This window comes from Paramormyrops kingsleyae, chromosome 17, assembly GCF_048594095.1.
Source record: "Paramormyrops kingsleyae isolate MSU_618 chromosome 17, PKINGS_0.4, whole genome shotgun sequence".
Taxonomy (NCBI): Eukaryota; Metazoa; Chordata; class Actinopteri; order Osteoglossiformes; family Mormyridae; genus Paramormyrops; species Paramormyrops kingsleyae.
In genome coordinates, this window is record NC_132813.1 from 22,080,510 (window position 1) to 22,101,779 (window position 21,270).

The 21,270-nt window shown below is 42.0% G+C and overlaps 2 protein-coding genes and 1 pseudogene across 4 annotated transcripts in view; 1 reads left to right on the forward strand and 2 right to left on the reverse strand.

Moving 5' to 3' along the window:
- The window catches only part of LOC111851277 (ubiquitin-like protein 3), a 39,782-nt gene extending 37,981 nt beyond the window's left edge, over positions 1–1,801 (forward strand). For all 3 annotated transcript variants that reach the window (XM_023826032.2, XM_023826031.2, XM_023826034.2), the window contains one exon: positions 315–1,801. In XM_023826032.2, coding sequence (XP_023681800.1) covers positions 315–367 — 53 coding nt within the window. In that variant the 3' untranslated portion in view covers positions 368–1,801. The remainder of the gene's footprint in view (positions 1–314) is intronic.
- A 3,097-nt stretch (positions 1,802–4,898) lies between these two features.
- On the reverse strand, positions 4,899–6,123 carry LOC111851259 (olfactory receptor 2AT4-like). The gene is given in 2 exon segments (XM_072701633.1): positions 4,899–5,707; positions 6,099–6,123. A coding segment is annotated over 1 exon segment (789 nt). The 5' UTR covers positions 5,688–5,707; positions 6,099–6,123.
- Positions 6,124–9,017: 2,894 nt separating this feature from the next.
- On the reverse strand, positions 9,018–12,321 carry LOC140579230 (uncharacterized; annotated as a pseudogene).
- Positions 12,322–21,270: the final 8,949 nt, after the last annotated feature.

The window sequence follows — 21,270 nt, forward strand, 5'->3', positions numbered from 1 at the left end:
TTTTTCTTTACATGGTTGTTTGTAAACTGTGTAATAGTGTAGTGCACATGCAGAATTGGGGAAACAGCTATTTTGTTGCCTACGACAGGCTACTTTTATGTTTTTATGCTTGTTTCAGTACAATTAACAATTAAGATGGGCTTGATGCAATTAAAGTCTGTAAACACTCAAACATTACTTGTGAATTGCGTGTTTATGTGAAATGCCTACAAAAGATCAGTTGAATGTAAGTTGCTCATTAAACCAGTTTTGTTTCTGTGTTGGTTTTCAAGATGGTTGCTATGTCTGTGATTTATTCCTTTTTTAATCTGCAGGTCAAAGGAATCGTGAGAAGACTAGAGAAAGCAACTGCTGTGTAATCCTGTGAACATTCCCAGCCTCGTCTGCCACCTGGGGTGGAACACAGTCTGTCTTTCATGCTACTGAAGTAGATGCCTGGGAGGCCCTAGAGAGTGCACAAAAATTATTTTGCTGGGGGCCACGGGAGAAATCAGGGAGGTGAATGTGATGTGGTTAATTTCAAATGTGTGTTTCAGACTTTAGTCTCCCTCCTCATCCATTTATTCTGGAAGCACAAACAGATGCACTCAAGCATTCAGACTGACTCTGGTGGTCCAGTTTGGCTGCCCATGGCAGAGATTCACTTCCTCTGTTCTGTAAAATTTACAGTATCTGGCTGCCCCTAGCTCCACCTAGAGACAGTTCTGAAAACTGGAAGCAGTGGTACAGACTATAAAGTTGTAAAGGCTGATTTATACTTGATTTATACAGCATAGAATATACTTCATTGGCAGCCCTGTACCGACACCATACCTATGCCATACTAACAGCATAGATTTTGCACAAAAGTATAAATCAGCCTTAAGGGTTAGCATGCACCCATAGGGATGCAATATGAAGGGATGCAGGTGGGTGTTATACATCCAGAACATCATATGTGTGCACAATTTAACCACTAAAAAACACTAAACTTGTTATTCAGGACTGTTTCAAACAGTATGTGACTAAACTTTTATTGTGCCTCTAATCTGAATTCAATCTGCAAGGCAACTGACAAATATGTATGCTGTTTTTCTCGGGAAGATGAGTTTCCTATATTTATGTGTAGATCATAGGAAAATTGACAAACTATGGAGTTAATTTCCTAGCCTTAGATTTTATTAAATCACTGGGTTCTTTTATTAACCGACAAAGACCATCAACATGTTATTCTGTGGTTCTTTTTTTATTTTGAATTGTCTTAGTATTTGTCTTAACCTTTCACTTCTATGTGTCAATTTGCACAGCTGTGTTGAAGCATGAATTATTTCATATAAAGCTGAAAAAAGGATTTTGTTTTTAACGTTTTCCTGTAGGAGTTAATTTGGAAACTAGGGATATATGTGTACAATATCTTTAATGTTAATCTTATACAAAAAATATGCTCATACATGGATATTACTTGGATATAGTGATGTTCAGTGTAATATAGTTTATATAATTACTAGTAGCAGTAGCAGCTGATCCCACCTCTTGATGACAATGCTATGTACCTTAAAACTAAATCCTAATTCAATTTATATGAAGTATTTTATCTGTATTTTTCTTTACCTTAAACTGGTCAGAAAACATTTAATATTATTAATATCACATTTCTGTGGTTATCGCTTTAATAAAATGCAATATAATGCAGTATTAGCTCGTTAAGAATATTGTTCATATTGATCAGTATTCAGAAGAGTTTTTTGATTGTATATAGCATTGCATTTTACTTCAAAATGAGTAGAATAAATCTTTAAACTAAATAAATAACAATGAATAATTGTTTGTGGGCATCTTCTGTGTTGCAATATGAAACTAAAACTTTTTTCTGTCTGATTTGCTTTTCCTGCTTCACAGAGTATAACACTGTCTTGTAGCTTTCAAGTGCAGCATGAATAAATGGCACACAGTGGGGAAAATCTTAAGCCAACAGCCCTAGGAGAGGTTTGCTGTGGAAATCCCCTCTGTTCCTGAGCAGGATACTTAACCTGTACTGCTTTGGTAAAAGGCACTTAAGGGACCAATTGAAATTCTAAGATAAACAATGCAAAATGAAAAGGCTGATAGTGCAGTTGGAGAATGAACCTCCTGAAATCCAAGGTCTGAACTAATTGCAGGGAAGCACAGTGGTAATACTGCACTGGGGGTCCACCTAATGCCAGGCAAAACAGCATGTTTAAATATTTAGCACAAAGGGAGGTGTATTTTTCTTGTTTAATTAAAACAAGATTTAAGATTATATTTTGTATGCTACTGATAAGGCAGCCTTTACAACATTCCAAGTCCCAACAGAGGCAATTACTTGATGCAGCTCTAGAATCAGTTTCAAGCAAACAAGAATATCAGTTATTGATACATTGCTCTGAATGTCAAGACCAAGCATCCTTGTTGGAACTACTCAATAAAAACTATTAGTACTACAGTTAATGTTTATGAGCCAGATTTATTTAGGTTACCTGGACATTGTTAAAAATTTAATTATCTTCAAATACACAGGGAAGTAAATCTACACAACGTATGTTTCAAAGATATATTTAGAGGTCAAGATAAGACGACATGTTGAAATGCCCGTTTAAAACTGTTAATATTCCTGCTCAGGCCCTGTGTTGGACACAGTTAAATGAAAAATGAATAATTAAAAACTATTTCCCATACTTGTGTGGATGCTACTAATGGGTTAGACTTTCGATACTAATGTATCAGTCAGTCATTGATGAGGCATCGATTCACACACCAAACAGCACCCCTAACCATATCAGTAGGTTAAGGCCATTTCAAAAGGATTTTAAGATCACCGGGTTATTAAAATACAACGACAAAATCATTTTGTAAAAGAGACTGAATGGGCGGAAAATTAATCAGCTCGGCAAACGCCTGGCACCACCTATAGTATGACTTTGTGACTATTATATGGTAGCGTACGCCAACCATCACGGGGAAAATTTCGTGACCTTTTTTTACAGTTTGAAAATCTATAAACATACTCCTCCAATTAAAAATTCTGTGTATTCGAAGACATTTACATATGAGACACACATTAATGCGGTTTCAATTTGAGAAATTTTCAGATCTTTTGACTCCATCTTGTGGTCAGAGGTATTCACTACGTATGCGTAAATTAAAAAATAAATATTCAGTAATATTTTACGTTATAGATGTCGTGCATATTTTTTTTATAAAAGTTTCTATTACTAAAAATCAGATGTGATCCGCAAGTTATACACTCACCTAAAGGATTATTAGGAACACCTGTTCAATTTCTCATTAATGCAATTATCTAATCAACCAATCACATGGCAGTTGCTTCAATGCATTTAGCGGTGTGGTCCTGGTCAAGACAATCTCCTGAACTCCAAACTGAATGTCAGAATGGGAAAGAAAGGTGATTTAAGCCATTTTGAGCGTGGCATGGTTGTTGGTGCCAGACGGGCCGGTCTGAGTATTTCACAATCTGCTCAGTTACTGGGATTTTCACGCACAACTATTTCTAGGGTTTACAAAGAATGGTGTGTAAAGGGAAAAACATCCAGTATGCGGCAGTCCTGGGGGCGAAAATGCCTTGTTGATGCTAGAGGTCAGAGGAGAATGGGCCGACTGATTCAAGCTGATAGAAGAGCAACTTTGACTGAAATAACCACTCGTTACAACCGAGGTATGCAGCAAAGCATTTGTGAAGCCACAACACGCACAACCTTGAGGCGGATGGGCTACAACAGCAGAAGACCCCACCGGGTAACACTCATCTCCACTACAAATAGGAAAAAGAGGCTACAATTTGCACGAGCTCACCAAAATTGGACAGTTGAAGACTGGAAAAATGTTGTCTGGTCTGATGAGTCTCGATTTCTGTTGAGACATTCAAATGGTAGAGTCAGAATTTGGCGTAAACAGAATGAGAACATGGATCCATCATGCCTTGTTACCACTGTGCAGGCTGGTGGTGGTGGTGTAATGGTGTGGGGGATGTTTTCTTGGTACACTTTAGGCCCCTTAGTGCCAATTGGGCATCGTTTAAATGCCACGGCCTACCTGAGCATTGTTTCTGACCATGTCCATCCCTTTATGACCACCATGTACCCATCCTCTGATGGCTACTTCCAGCAGGATAATGCACCATGTCACAAAGCTCGAATCATTTCAAATTGGTTTCTTGAACATGACAATGAGTTCACTGTACTAAAATGGCCCCCACAGTCACCAGATCTCAACCCAATAGAGCATCTTTGGGATATGGTGGAACGGGAGCTTCGTGCCCTGGATGTGCATCCCACAAATCTCCATCAACTGCAAGATGCTATCCTATCAATATGGGCCAACATTTCTAAAGAATGCTTTCAGCACCTTGTTGAATCAATGCCACGTAGAATTAAGGCAGTTCTGAAGGCGAAAGGGGGTCAAACACCGTATTAGTATGGTGTTCCTAATAATCCTTTAGGTGAGTGTATAAACAGACCTACGAGTTTTTCCACTTTTATTTGCAACCCCCCAGAGCACCCGTTATAAATCTGTGAAAAATGTCAAACAAAAATGATCAATAGATATATATTAGAATAATATACTGTCATAATAATAGCACTAGATCATTTATCTCCCGTTAAAGGAAGACGTGAGCATTTATAGCAAAATCAATCGAAACAAAGGGACACAGACACACACACACAAATATATATTACTTACACGTATTGTTAAAAACCGTTGTGCCAACGACGTGAACCAACAGTGATTTTGACAACTTTGTAGGAAAGCAAAATCTGAATTTTATCAACCGGGTAGCGTAATGAATTCAACAAATTGCATGACATAAAGCCAGAATGCATACTGTAAATGAATCTACTCGTGGTCATCTATCGTACTATTTACACCAAACGGTATCCGAGTCATGTCAGCACGTTTGCTTTCCGTATGTCTACTTGTTTATTCAGCCTTTTGAATAGACTTTCCTTCACCTCTTTAGTTCGTGGACATTATATAAGTGGATTGACCATGGGAGGGAATAAACTGTAAACCACGATGACTGCGATGCGCAAGTCTGGGCTGAATATAATGCCCACGTTGCTCGCCATGTACACGAAACACCGGGGGAGATAGTAAAGGGAAATGATGATGAGCTGGGCACTGCAGGTGGAGAGGGTTTTGAGGCGACCTTGGGTGGTGGCGATTTTAAAGACTGCAAAAAGTATAGAGCAATAAGAAAATATGATAAATGCTAAAGGCACCAAAAATACGACCATAGCAAGAGCAAGAGATGGATAAGCGTAAGGAACCCTGTCAGTACACGCCAGCATTGTGATAGAAATATGGTCGCAGTAACACTGAACAATAACATTAGATGAGCAGTAAGGCAGAGGAAATGCCCTAATTGCATTCATCAGTGGGCCGCCAATGGCAATCACCCAAGAAATGATGCTGAGTATAAAAATAATTGAGTTTGTAATTATCGTAGAATATCTAAGAGGGTGACAAATTGCCACATATCTGTCTATAGCCATTATTAGTAATACAAAGCAGTTCACAGATCCAAAATAATGCACAAAATACATCTGTACAAAGCAAGCAGTGAATGAAATAGTCCCTGCCTGGAACCAGTACCTGGCAATGATCTTCGGTAAGGTGGTGGTGCTGAACAACACATCAGACACAACCAGGTTCAATATGATGAAGTACATGGGCTTGTGAAGCTTCTGGTCTGTTATAAATATTGCAAGAAATATTGCATTTCCAAGTATGATGAAGACATATATCAAGCAAAAAACAGTGGCAATAAGACCATAATAATGGGGAAGAAGTCCTGGAAATCCCATAATGAAAAAGTCTGTTATTGAGCTCTGGTTCCCTGCCAACATAATGAACTAAAATCCAGTGGAAAGTGACAGGAATATGTATGAAACCTTCAATCTTTCTCAATTAAGCAGGTTAAATTAACAAGTCTTAGTTTAATAGGCTACTGACACCTTAGCATTCGATTATTAAATTTATATTTGTCACATAGTCTTATTGGAAATTCTAATACACAGAGAGACTAATGCTTGAACCTGCTACAACATGGCTTTACATTTACCCAGTATAATAAAACTCACATAGAATTTCTTTTCATAGTCAGGATTTTGCTAATGCTTTAGAAAGTATATATTCTGTCTGCCCTGCGGTGGGTTGGCTCCCCGTCCTTGGTTGCTCCCTGCCTTGTGCCTGTTGTTTTTGGGATAGGCTCTGGACCCCTGCAACCCTGTACAGGGCAAGCAGTATAGAAGATGAATGAATGAACAAATATATTCTGTCACTTGTGTAATGGATACAGAAATTGCATGATCAGAGGTAAGACGGTTTATTGAAGGAAATGAACTTACCAGAGTTCATAGGTGATGATCCACCAGTACTCAGATAGTATCTTTCAGCAGGTTACACTACTCAGCTCTGGAGCATACTGTATGTTCTTTCAGATAAAAACATAGTAATTATGGATTTTTTTTTTTTTACCTGAAATCAATATACCATAAATACGGTATAAAAAGTAATTCTGTGACACAACCTCAAAGCTCTCAGATTTGGGTTCTTTGTATGGTCTTCATAATGTTCTTTTATCGCTTCTATTGTTGGCTGTATCGATGTTTTAGATTTTTTTTTTTATTATTATAAAAAAATAAATGTTGGAACATTGGCTGTGAAGGCTAAACATTCTAAGCCATCAGCTAGACATCCAGTGCAATTCTATGGCACATTACAGATTTCTGGCAGATCTTGGCTGAAGAGCAATTTATATACTGTAAACACTGCTAGGCTGTACATTCCTGTAACCTGACAACTGAGAGTGACATGTAAAAATAGATCATTACAAAGACCACCAGTGACAAGGGAGGTAATTAAGATTAAATGTGTTTGTGAGATGCTTTAATGGCAAAAACACCCAAAGGTGTTAGAGCTGTTATTGGGAAAACTTAAAAGTATATTTTAAAGGTCGTAACGTAATTGCCACCCACCGGACATATTACCACATTCTTCAGTCTGAAACGAGTGTGTCTCAGTAAATAATATGAAGCATTTTAAGGTATTAGGGAGTGCAATAGGGAGTGTTACAATATATATTTTTGCAGAAAAACTAGGAAAATCCCTTTGCTGTGTTCTCCAGCACAGGTTTTAAGATATTACTCCTGGTATTTTGCATTAAAATATTTCCTCATAAATATGGTGTGTATGTAACCATCCATCTTCCTTAACACTGAACCAGTACCAGATTACAGTGACCCATGGGCCTTTCCAAGGGACGAAGGAAAACCCTGGACAGGAAGCCACTCCATCAATACTGAGTAAGGGCAATTTAGAGATAGTACTTTATGTATCTGAATGTCCCAAAGCCAGAAACCAGAGCACCCGGAAGTAGTGCTGTAGTTCTCGAGACCAATTTTTTGTGGTCTCGGTCTTGTCTTGGTCTCGACTCTATTTGGTCTCGGTCTTGTCTTGGTGTCAACTCTATTTGGTCTTGGTCTTGTCTTGGTCTCGGACATAGCGGTCTCGATGGGACGAGGAAAAAAAGAGAAAACAGCACATCCTCACAAAAACAGTATCATTATTTATTACGTGCCTCAATTCAAATGCAACCAGGCAGATGCATCTATTTTAAAAACGTTACATTGTATACATTTTCTCAACGGACACTGCCAGTGCTTCACAGTCCACACACATCATACACATCGCATCATAGTGAAGTCGGCAAAGAAATGTCCGAAAATGTCCGCGAAGTCTATAGCATAGTTATAATTCAAATAAATTAGGTATTTTACATTGATTAGAAAGCATGGTCTTGGAGGTGCAAGTTAATTTGGAGGCTCATTCTCTTCAATTCAAAGCAAAGGATCCTTACATAGCCGTATTCATAGCTTACCCGAGGCCTCTGTCTCTGGTATAAGAGACTTAATATGAACATCTTTCTGGTACATCCCATCTCTTTCCCTTGACGACGTCTGATAAAATGGTTATAGCAGAGGATTGCTGAGAATATTATTTTCAATCAGGCCTCATAACTATGTCAAATCTGGGAGATTTTAAATGAGAGACATATGGACATATGGACAATATAATTGAAAAGATAACATGAATTTGGTTTAACGAGTAATGACAGCAATGCCTTTTTTCTCTACAGTTGATCTGAGTAATATGATGTTGATTCTAGCCCTAGTCTGTTTTCGGTCTTGGTCTCGAACAGTCTTGGTCTTGGTCTCGCCTTATGTGTCTTGGTCTTGGTCTTGGACTTGGTCTTGATACCCTCCAGTCTCGGCAATGTCTTGGTCTCGGTTTAGGCGGTCTTGACTACAACACTACCTGGAAGACAGCCACACAAACACAGAGAGAGCATGCAAACTCCACCGTCACAGGGCAGGAATCACACCCCTGAAGCTGTATGAGCATAGTCACAGGACTGAGCCACTGCAGCTCTGTTCACCTTATTTATTAATATAACTTAACTTTTTATTCCCTTTTTAGAACTCCCTTTAACATGTTATATATTAACTGATTTGGAAGCAATTTTGTTACAAAAATGTAAACAGGTATCCTTCATTTGGATATACAGAATAGAAATCACTTGTGATATATTTAACAAATTAAATGTCTTTGACTATATATTTGGCAGGTGGTATGGGCCTGGTTTTTGTGCCTGTGACCAGAAGGCTGCTGGTTTGAGGTCCACAGTCACATGAATGTGGGCCCTTGAGCAAAGCCCTTAACCCTCAGCTCCAGGGATGCTACACACTGGTTACCCTGCACTGTGACCCCCCAAGCTTGCTCTCACCTGCAAATGTGCCTGTGTGTCACATGGAGAGAAAGATGGGGTAGGTGAATAGAGAATTTCCCCATGTGGATTAATAGTTCTTAAAACATCTTCCGATGCACCTGAACACATCATCAGTGATGTAACCTGGGGTCTTCGGGCGTTTCGGGTCTTTCAACATCAGACACCCTCGCCCAGGCGACCCAGCCACGGCTGATCAGACCGCGACTTGTGTTCAGGTAGCACTCGCTTGCCCCCATTGTGCTCCTCTACGGATCCAGAGCCATCTTGAAGCTTTCTCGGCTGCGTCGGTGGTGTTCTTGATGGCCCTGCTCCTTGCTATTCCTGCGATGCCCAACGTGGTAAAGGCTTTGTGGAGAGAACGCCCCACAAAACCTCTGCAGCCTACCTCGATGGGCATGCATCTCGCCTTCCAGCCCTGTGCTCGGCAGTCTGTGACCAGCTGTTCATATTTGGTCATCTTTCTTTCATGGGCTTCTCCCAAGCGGTCCTCCCATGGCACGGTCAGCTCCATGATGATTATATTCTTGCTGCTCTCTGAGACTAGAGTAATATCTGGCCTCATAGTTGTTCTGACGATGTGCTGGGGGAATTTTAGCTGCTTTTCCAAATCCACAGCGAGTTTCCAGTCATTGGCCGATGCCAGGATCCCTGCTGGTGCCTTCCTCCCTGTTTGTGGCTGTTCTCCTGCCCTAACAAATGCAATTGAGCGAGTGGTATTGCTCCCTCGGCCGCTTTTACTGATCTCTTTGCTGATGGTGTCTGCAATAACTTTCAGCACCTGGTTATGACGCCAAGTGTAACGACCCTGGCCGAGCGCTGTTGGGCAGGAGCTCAGAATGTGCTCCAGCGTCCCACAAGCTGGGCACAAATGGCAAGTTGGTATGTCTGCTTTTCCCCACATACAGAGGTTTGCTGGACTAGGCAGGACGTCATATACTGCTCGAATCAGGAATGCTATACGGTGCGGCTCACTTTGCCAGAGCTCCGTCCAGGTAACCTTGCGGTCCATGGCCTGCTCCCACCTGGTCCAGGCTCCCTGCTGTCCCATTCCGGCTGCTCTGCTAGTCCTTCCTTCATCCACAGCAGTTCTAACCTCTTCACATATATAGCTACGTTCCTCCTTCCCCTTCCGCTTTCTACGCCGAGGCGGTGTTGGACACATCCCCAAGCCTGCTCTACCTCGGGCCACCACTCCCACAAGCTCTTTATGCCTCAAACGAGCCTGTGCATCCAGCACAGCGGCTTGAGCGCTCCATTTCCTCCCTGTCCTCACCAACACTCCTGCCTGAGCCACCTTTGGGTCGTCGGAGTCTCTATACATCAGCACCTCCCATGCCCGAGTCACTTTAAACTCCTCTTCCAAGGATTTCAGGGGCAACCGGAGCATTGTGGTATTTCCATAGAGGGCTATATTACTGAGACTCCTAGGCAACCCTAACCATCTCCTGAGGCAACTGCTGACCTTTCTCTCCAAGGTCTCTACCGTAGAAATTGGAACCTCATACACAAGTAACGGCCAGAGTATTCTTGGCAGTATACCATGTTGGTATATCCACGCTTTAAACTTGCCGGGGAGGCCAGAACGGTCTGTTGCTCTTAACCAGCTATCCAGCTCCTGGCAGGTTGCCTGGACTGATGCGAAGACTCTGAGGCTGCTGTCAAAAACCTTGCCCAGGCTTTTCACCGGCTGTTCTGACAATGATGGTATCTTTGCCCCTCCTATACTGAAATGAAACCTGTCCATAACCTTGCCCTTCTTGAGCACTAGCGAACGGGACTTGGCTGGTTTAAACTCTATCCGAGCCCACCGAATGAGCTTTTCCAGCCCTTGGAGTATCCACCTACCTCCTGGCACCGATTGTGTGGTGACCGTCAGATCATCCATAAATGCTCTAATCGGCGGTTGTCGGACCCCTCCTCTACTCTGGGGCCCCCGGCACTCAGGCTCTGCTGATTTGACAATCATATTCATAGCCACTGCAAACAGGATCACAGAGATGGTACAACCCGTAATTATCCCCACCTCCAGTTTGTGCCACTCTGATGTCACACCTCCTGCAGAGACTCGCATCCTGAAATGGTTGTAATAATCCAAGATCAGATCTGCAATGTGATGTGGCACATAATGCTTGGTCAAGGTGGTCTGGACCAACTTGTGGGGGATAGAACCATATGTATTGGCCAGATCTAACCACAGCACCGTGAGGTCTCCCTTGTATTCACGAGCTTCCCGTGTGTTCTAAACAACCTGGGACTCCAGCAATTCCTCCCTTCTGCACAGATGTATCTATGTAGTTGTTATTTAAGAGGAAGTTGGTTAGACGCCTTGCTACTATGCTGAAGAAGATCTTGCCTTCCACACTCAGCAATGAGATTATTCTAAACTGATTGATCTTCTTGGAATCTTTCTCCTTCGGGATCCAGACTCCCTCAGCAAATCTCCACTGCTGTGCCACCTTCCTTCTTCTCCAAATGACTCGAATGATCTTCCAGAGTCGCCTGAGCAGCAAGGGACAGCTCTTGTAGACCTTGTATGGGATTCCACTTGGTCCAGGGGCAGAGCTGGATCGTGCTTTACACACAACCTCCTGGACTTCTTTCAACAGTGGCTCCCTGCTGTCAAACTCCTTGGAGGGAGGAGGTATATCCACAAGGATGTTACACTGGCCCAACTCTTCCTCCCGAAGAGGGTCACTGTAAGTGCTGTGCAGATGCTGGTCGATCTCCTCTTTTGAACAGAGCAACTTTCCGTCACGCTTCTCTCCCAGCAGCTGTTTAGTGAACCCAAAGGGGTTGGCAATGAACGAAGCTCTCTTCCTAGATCTCTCCTTTCGACGCCTTCGGTGCCACTCAGCTCTGCGCAAGGTCATCAGCCTTTTCCTCAAGACAGCTCTCAACTCCTCCAGGGGGGGGCGTTGCTCCTCACTGGCCTCCTTGTACTGCTTCTTGAGTGACTTCAACTCCCGCCGGATTTTACGGATCTTCACTGCTCTATGGTTCATGGAGTAGGTAGTTGGAGTTGATCGCTTCTTCTCAACACCAAACCTCTCCTGAGCTAGGCTAAAAATAATGGTCGTCATTGCCTGCAACCTTCGATCCACATCTCCCTTCACTATTGCTTCAAGCACCTTGTCGACATCCTCGTCGAACTGCCTCCATACTGCCGTCTTACAAGCCTGTGGCCACTTGATTTGCACCTTTGCCTGGGGCAGAAGACCTGGAGGAATGGTTTGTGGCACACGGAGGCTCTGAGCACTATGGGGTGCTTCCTGGCTCGGCTCCTCCTGCGTCTCACCAGATGTAACATCTGTGCGCTGTGACACATGACCGTTCTCCAAACACTTCATCCTGGCTTGATGGATCTTCAGGCCACGGCTATTTTTGCAGGTTTTCCCGCACCTGCATACTGCGGTCGTAATCGTTCCTCCATTGCCATTGGTCGGTAACCTTGGGTCTATCAGATTGGGGTTCTCATTCTCCCCCCCTCTCGGGCTCCCCTGGGGGTATACTTCCATGAGTCGATCTGTAGCTTCAAAAAGGGTTCTCCTCTCGGAGAATGGTTTGGGCTGCCAACCCTTCCCACCCCCAGTGCTGTCTTCCCAAGCTGCCAACTGTCTCTCCAGTAGTCACCAGCCTCTTCCTGGTTGTCAACCAGACTGTTCCTGGACGTCACTGGCCTTGCAATAAAGTATTACTGTTCTACTGTATATTTGTATGCCTTCGGAGAAATTAATACATATGAGAATTAAATTATAGACTGATTCCCATAAAAGAGATCCTGGAGAGCTCAGTCAATTTTTTCTCTTTCATATGCAATGTTTTGGATATTGCTAACAACAATAAAATACATTTATTACATATATTCCAATTATTTTAACAATAATCTGTATTATAGAACTTGCAATCTGCTGAAATGTATTGAATTGTTTGGATAGACATACATAAAATATTAAGAGGCTGTTTATGCAGCATCATGTAAACATAAGACTGTCAGTGGAGAAGTGAGACACAACACCACTTATTTCTACCTACCCCCACAAGAGGACGCTGCTTCCTTCATAACAGGACTGCCAACTCTCTCGCATCTGGCATGACACTCACGCTTTCTGACTGTCAAGCTCACAGAAGAAATCTTACGGCAAATCTACATTATTCCTTTATAAGCCTAAAATTGGCCAGATCAAAAGCGCTGGGGCAGTTTGCATACCCTACAGACTATTTGGTAAAATTGCTACATGCATGTAAATGTATGTGCAGACTTGTCTCGAAATAAAAATCTCATGCCAGCCCGCTGACCAAAGTTGGCAAACCTGCTTCATATTTCTTGTCAGTCTGATCGGTATCACTTCACTTGAGCACATATGCTTAATAATAACTCAATTACTACTGAAGTACAAATCATGACTAAATATAGTAGCAACTTGTGATAAAAGATGCGTCACGATCCATTAATGATAAATCGGTATTATTTGTTCCTTCAGTAGTTCACAGAATTGACAAATATAATATGAAATATAGTAAGCGCTTGAGATAAACGATGCGTCACGATTTATTAATAATGAGCAAACCACACTTCATTTGTGGTTAATATACAACTATTAGCATGATTCTACATTATTTGTCAAGTAAATTGATACCATTTGATCAAATGTATGGCTTCACAGCAGATTATAAACGCACAAATCAAGACAGGAAAAGTGCCTCAAAAACCTTTTAATAAAGAATGCTTCAGAGAAAGCTTACAATTGAGGGTTTCTTTAAATTGTTGGCTTCTTTTTGATTTTGTATTTACATTGATTAACAGGAACGTTTGTTTTATTGGAGGTGGAGAGCGGGATAACACAGCATCCCAGACCCCTGAAACAGTAAGGGTGAAGGGCCTTCCTAAAAGGCCCAACAGCCTGACCTATGTTGTGGAAGTAAAATTGGACATTGTAAAGTAAAATTGGCAGCCTCTTCTGCTCCCTGGCCCCGTATTCACAAAGCATTTTATCTTACCACAAAAAGTACTCCTAAATCACACTGACCCCCTCACAAGTTTTTAACTAAGTTAGTTGAATTGCTCTTAGTCCAAAAAGTTAGGAGTCATACATTTAGGACTCACACACCCATAATTTTTAGGAGTTTCTCCTAAATCAGGAAGTTAGGAGCTACTTTTAGCCTTAAGATGCTTTGTGAATATGAGCCCTGGGCCGGTATGCATAAACCTTCTCAGAGTAAAATTTCACTCTTAAATGCCTCACAATTCTAAGATTGACGTGATTTTGCTCCTACTCCCAGACTTAAGAATAAGTGGCATGCATAAACTTTCTTAAGTGTTAAGACTTGGTCTCAGCTCCTAAATTATTTAAGAGAGCTGGAGAGGACTCCTAAGCCAGTTAGGAGTTGAATGATGGCAGCTGCACTACGCGCACCCAGACCGTGCACTTTCCGTCAAAGAAAGGACGTCCTGCAGACGTACGACAATAATGAATTGATAAAAAGGTACAGGCTGGATCATGAGGGCATTCTTTTTGTTACCAACCTAATTAGGAACCGGATACAATCTCCGACATCACCTAACAATGCACTTATAGTTGAACTGAAGGTGATAATGATGCTACGTTTTTGGCAACTTGAAAAATATAATAATAATAATAATAATAATAATAATAATAATAATCATCATCATCATCTATTATAGCGAGGGTCATAAGAGCAATATAAGTAATGACACAAACCTGTACCTTGCATGCTTGCTTTATAAACTGTGATTTCCTTTCATGAGGTAGACAAAACATTATACCACCAATCCGAGGTGATGCAGCATTTATGGAGCTTGCAATAGTATAATTGGTATAATGTTTTGTCTACCTCATGAAAAGGTAATCACAGCTTACAAAGCAAGCATGCAAGCTACAGGTTTGTGTCATTACTTATATTGCTCACATGACCTTCGCTATAATAGATGATTATTATTATTATTATTATTATTATTATTATATATTTTCCCATTTCTCATGTTAACACACAAGCGCTGGTCCTCCATGTAAACCTCGCTCTGAAACGGCAGAGATAGTAGGGGAGATATTGGGGGCATCAAATGAGTCCATTTGCGGCATTGCAAGATCCTGCAATGCTAAAACTGAAAGTTTTTCAAAGAAGTTATGCAGCAAATGTGATGGCATGACTCATAATATAAATGAACAATGGCTACCTTTACCTACATGTCATTTGTGGTATCGCTAATACTGTCAGAGTCATTGTTATCGTCATCATCACTGTCACCATCAACTGGCAGTGAAAGATTGTGAGTTTTGCAAAAATTGTGCAGTATACCACTCGCCTTTTCAGCTGTCTGATTCCTCTCTCGACCACAGCTCTTGTAGCCCTGTGTGCTCTATATTTCACAATTGTGATACAAGAAATAAAATGTATTTTATTTGTTATACATTTAGTGCATTTAATGTTATTGTTGGACATGTGATTCTACACTTACCGGTTATAATTTTGTTGTTGTTCCCCTTGTGGTATTCTGTAAGGGTTAAGAAGCCAGAACTTTAATGGGTATCCTGATTCACCAAGGAGATGACCCCCGGGAGGCACAATATTCTGCTCAAATAAGGCAGCAAGTCCACTTTCTGACAGAACGCGTGCATCATGAGTGGACCCTCGCCACTTTGGCACAAGGTCCAAAATTGTTTAGTCACTATCAAACACAACTTGAACATTGATACTGTGATATCTTTTTCTACTTACATAGATTTCCTCATGAGCATTTGGGGCAATTATGCATAAATGAGTGCAGTCGATCGCTCCAACCATGCCTGAGAAGCCCGCAATCCCCATAAAAGTGGCTTGCTTCTGTTGTATGGTTTGGACGTCTGTTGGAAAGTCAATGAACTGTCTCACTATATTTGGTGCCATCAAGGCCATCAGAGTAGTATTTATGGCTCTGCTTACTGTAGACTGTGAGGGACCAAAATCATCACTGGAGCACTGCTGCATTTTTCCATTTGCCAAAAAACGTAGCGTCATTATCACCTTTAGTTCAGCAGTAAATGCATTGTTACGTGACGTGGGAGATTATATCCAGTTCCTAATTAGGTCGGTAACAAAAAGAATGTCCTCACAATCAAGCCTGTACTTTTTTATCAATTCATTATTGTCATACATCTGCAGGACGTCCTTTCTTTGACAAAAAATGCACGGTCTCCGTGCTGCTGCCATCATTCAACTCCTAACTGGTTTAGCAGTCCTCTCCAGCTCTCTTAAATAATTTAGGAGCTGAGACCAACTCTTAACACTAATGAACTTTTATATATGCCACTTACTGTTAAGTCTGAGAGTAAGAGCAAAATCACGTCACTCTTAGAATTGTGACGCATTTAAGAGTGAAACTGTACTCTGAGAAGTTTTATGCATACCGGCCCTGGAGCCTGGGGTGCAGGCTGAGTGACCTTCTCTGGGCCAGGAGACTGGGATGCAGCAGCAGTGATGACGGGCTCTGGAGGCAAGGACGAGCAGGGATGGCCCCCCCTGGAGTGAACTCTGGAGGCACTGGGTCAGGCAGGGTGGCAGCCATGGGCACAGCAAGCTTTGTCCACCTCTTCCTCTTGATTAGGTAGGTAGGTAGGTACAGGTCAGTACAAGTACATTGGAATTCTTGTGCGTATTTCCCATAGTCATTTTTATAAAATACAGACACAGAGGACAAGACACAATATAAAAAAAAACAGAAAAATACATAAAAGAAGCAAACACACTAATTGCAGGACGGAGTAAGTAGATACACATTGTGTACAGATGCAGATACAAGATACAGAGTGCATGGCCTGGGTGGATGAGTGAATTATTTCACAGAAATAATATTAAGACAGTATATTGTACACAAAAGTGAAATATTGTACATGTTTGTTAGGCTATTGCACTGAAAGAGTTATTTGACTAACTAAGAGGAAGACACAGAATGAAAGTGAAGTTGTAGTACTCTGATGTGTCCGATTGCCTCTTTGGAGTGCTAACTGTCCAGGTAATGTCCATGGGGGAAGTGGGGGGGGGGGGGTGCTGTATTTCTTACCCACCTTAATGTCCTTAACCATCAGTCTAACTGTGGCTGGGAAAAAGCTGTTGTAGAATCGTGCTTTGTAGGTGGTGATGCTCTCTGACCTGTGGTGTCTTAGGTTGTATCCTAAGCTCTTCCTCCTGAACAGGCAGAATGCTTGGCGATGTTGATCACTGAGTATGCCCTGAGCTTTCCTCCTACAGCGCTGTGTATATAATGTGTCCAAAGAGGGGAGGTCGGAACCTATGATCCTCTATGCAGTTTTTACAACTCGTTGAAGAGATTTCCTCTCAGCCTGAGTGGTATTTCCAAACTACACAGTGATGCTGCTGGTAAGGATACTTTCAACGAGTCCTCCACAGGCCTGTGTGAGTGTCACCCCTGGTCTATAAGGAAGTCCAATGTCCAGTTACAGGTGGGTGTTGGTACTCCCAGGTCTGCCAGCTTAGCAATCAGCTTCATTGGCCTGATCATAGCTGTCAAGTCTCCCGTTTTGGCCGGGAAACTACTATATTTTACCTCTCTTTCCCGCCCTCCTCCCGTATTAGTATTTTCCCGTAAATCTCCCGTATTATAATATCATTTAAAAAAAAAAAATCCTCTGCCTCGCCAAACTGAACTGTCAGTAGCCTCATGAGAACTGCCACCTGCAGTAGTGTGCAGGTCATTTACAACATTAACCAGGTCATAAATGCGGAGGTTAAAATGGCAATGCTGTGTGCCAAAAACAACGTTACTTTCACCTTCTGTGACGACTTCAACAAGGATACAAAGTCTGCAACAAATATGTATAATAAGTCATTAGTGAATGCTAGAGAGCCACGAGTGAACATGAGGAATTAAAAGAAAATTTGTAATGAAAATAAAATGTAAATGACAAGTGGTTATTTTAGATTTCTTGTACACCTGTCTTAAAATGTAAGGGATACTGGAGCTTGGTTGGGGTGGTGGGATGGCTCGCGGTGGGTGCCGGAAAATTTCCCTTATTTTCAAATCCAAAACTTGACAGGTATGGGCCTGATTGTATTAAAAAGCAGAACTGTAAGAGCATGTGTGCATATGTTCCGTTTGTGTCCAAGTGTTGCAGTGTGTAATGAAGTGGCAGACCACCACATCATCCACTGATCTGTTTTGGTGGTAGGCAAACTGCAGAGGGTCAACTGTGTCTGGGATAACAGTTTTTCCAGGCACTTCATGGTCCCGTTGCTTTGTGGGGGTTTACCTTCTTCAGAGCTCTAAGAACCTGTGCGTGTGTCACTTGGAGTGCAGTCTTGTACTGATTACTGGGGAATCAGGGGGTGTCTCTGTTCATTCTGTCCAATCTGGTATAGAATCCATTTAGGTTGTCTGGAAGAGTGGTGTGTTGGGTTTCATCTTTGTTGGTTTTATTTTTGTAGTTGGTGACAGATTGGATTCCCTGCCACATACTGCACATGTTGTTTTTCAGATAGCAGCTCTCAAGTTTTTGGGAGTATGCCTTTTTTGCAACCTTGATGGTGTTTTGTAGGTCGTATTGGGCCCGCTTGTATTCCGGGGTGTCTTTTGATTTGAAAACCGCACACCATCTTCTGATTTTCATCCGAATTTCTGCATTAAACCACGGTTTTTGATTGGGGAATATACGGATGGTTTGAGAGGAAATGCAGATAGAAGTGCACCAATTAATATAGCTACTAACAGTCTCTGTGTAGTCATGGATGTTACTGTTGGCTTCTTTGAAGACATTCATGTCTGTTGCCTGCAGGCAGCCCTGCAAGTTTGCCAGTGCATTTTAACGGTTCTGACTGTGACTAGGTTTGTTTTCAGCCTTGTGGTGTAGGTCGGCTGTAACATGATTGCCAGGTGGACACCCTTACCAAAGTGTGGTTTGGGGACAGCAGCATAAGCATTTTTTATGGTACTGTAGCAGTGGTCCAGGGTATTGTTTCCCCTGGTAGGGAAGTTAATAAACTGGTAGAGTTTGGGTAAAGTCTTGTGGCGATTACAGTGATTAAAATCACCTAAAACAATGAAAGCAGCGTCTGGGTATGTGTTTTCATGTCCACTGATCATGATGTGAAGTTCTTTGAGTGCGATGTCTTCATTTGTAGATGGAGGGATGTAAACAGCACTCAGTATAATGCACTGCAGTTCTCTCGGTAAATAAAATGGTCGACACTTATTACAAAGTAATATATTCCACGTCGTTAGAAGAAGATTGGGATATTACCATAGTGTCCGTACACCAGGACTGTTTTACGAAAATTGCTCTTCCTCCCCCACCAGTTTTTCCGCACTCTGTAGCATTGCGGTCGACTCTGAAGACTGTGTATCCTTTGGGTGTTACTGCTTTATTGGGAGTCCTCTGTCTGAGCCACATTTCACAGAACAGTCCTGAATATACCTCTGTGTAGCCATTTGGCTGAGGAGATCGTCCATTTTATTTTCTAGCGATTGAACGTCAGCAAAGAGTATAGCCAGGAGGGCTAGCCATCCCTTGCTAACCAGATGTCTCCACTCTGTGCCTCCCCACCTGTTGCGCTTCCTTTTCGGCTTTCGGGAAAACCCCCTGCTGCGGCCTGTCTCGGTGTCATTCCGGCATGTTGATGTAGCTCCGGGAAGGAATCAAGCACACTGAGATTAATTTGTCCTCCTTGAGTCAATTTACCTGCCTGTTTTAAAGTTTCCCCATTGTACTTAATATTGCAGATTACCTTTTGTAGTGTGTATAAATTTTTATGTATGCCTGTACGGTGACCTTGAGTGTCAGAAAGGCGCCTTTTTAAATAAAATGTATTATTATTATTATTTATGAGCCCTTGCATACCAAACGTGAAATTAAAGAAAAGACAGAAACAGATATAAAACTACGTAAAGTCTGACTGACAGCTCAGGGGAGCACCATGTTCTTACATGATTGGTAATGGCTGCCGGGGCTGCGGCGAGTTGCATTGAGCCAGTGGGCAGATCTGCGGGGAGCTGGCAGGCGAATCTACGCACTGTGGGGAACAGGTGGGTGAATCTGCATAAATCTAATCTGCAACAATCGGCGGGGAGTGGCTGAGTGGCTTCACACAGTGAGGAACAGCTTCCTGTTGCAATGAAGTAGCAAACCAAAAATGTGGTGTCCTTCTTCTTCTCGGGCTCCTCCAAGTTACCCAAAGAGCGGGTTGTCAATTGACCAACACGGAGAGGAGACACAAGACTGCAAGCTAAAAAATGTGTGGAACAAGAGGCTCCTGGGGATAGCCACTAGGCCCTTTGCAAAATCCAGTCATTCTATCATGTTACAAGGGAAGAAGGACTCAAGAGCAGGTATTTCAATGCAACAAAAGGGATTTCATTTAATTAAAACTAAACAGAGAGTGGAAATAAACTGGACTGGTCCAAACAAGAGGACTACAATGAGGAAGGACATGGGCTGACAGGAAGAGTTATTGACTGGATTGGGGAACACCAGACTGGGAAGTGCATATACAACCCCTGGCATAAAATATGGAATCACTACTCTTGGAGGATGTTCAGTCAGTTGTTTTCCTATGTAGTCCAAAAAATAAATCACAGCTATGACAAAACCATTTTACCTAATAGCTGAACATTCTGGCTTTGTAAAACATACCTCCAAAATAACATTGTTGCAATTAATGGCACATCTTTCTTCCGATCAAGTAGAGGAAAAAAAATATAGAAAAGGGACTTAAATACTAAGGGGTAACATGACTAACACAGGGCAGGTGAGACTAATTAACAAGGGCTGGGAAAACAGGTCACAGATGAAACTAATAATTAAATCAAGGGACTGAAATGGGAAAATTAAGACACTGAAAGAAACAAGGAAACAGAATGTAACATGGGGGAATATGAACATGTTGAGTCATGCGGCTGACTGGGAGCAAGGGAACACAGAAAGACTGACAGGAAGTACAGGACGGCTAGCAATGCCTGCTGGCCAAACGGGGAAGGGACACGAAAGTCTGGGAACAACAGAAGCTGACCCTGACACACACCAGGCTGGAGACAGGAGGGTCAAGTGGACATGGTGGGCTGGACATGACACACACCTTTGCCATTACAATTATGAAATTGTACATTTGTGAACAGAAATAAAAATAAAGAAGTATTTGTCCTAGATAAAGTTCAGTACATAGAGTATACATAACTACAGTACATATTTTTTTATTAGAAAATGGTGAATACTGGAAAATTGCTCTGGTCTTCCTAATAATCCTTTAACGACATTGATTCCGAAGTAAGGAGAAGCCTTTTTCATTGATGAATATGCTTGGCTCTCCATTACCACGGATAACAACATCCACGATTGCTGTCATCACTGCAATCAAGCTAAAGCACAGATATCCAGCTCCACCCCTTCCATGGAGAAGCCCCAACCTATGCAGTTTGGTCATGCTCCACTGACTGCAGCGGAAAGGAAATGACTGCC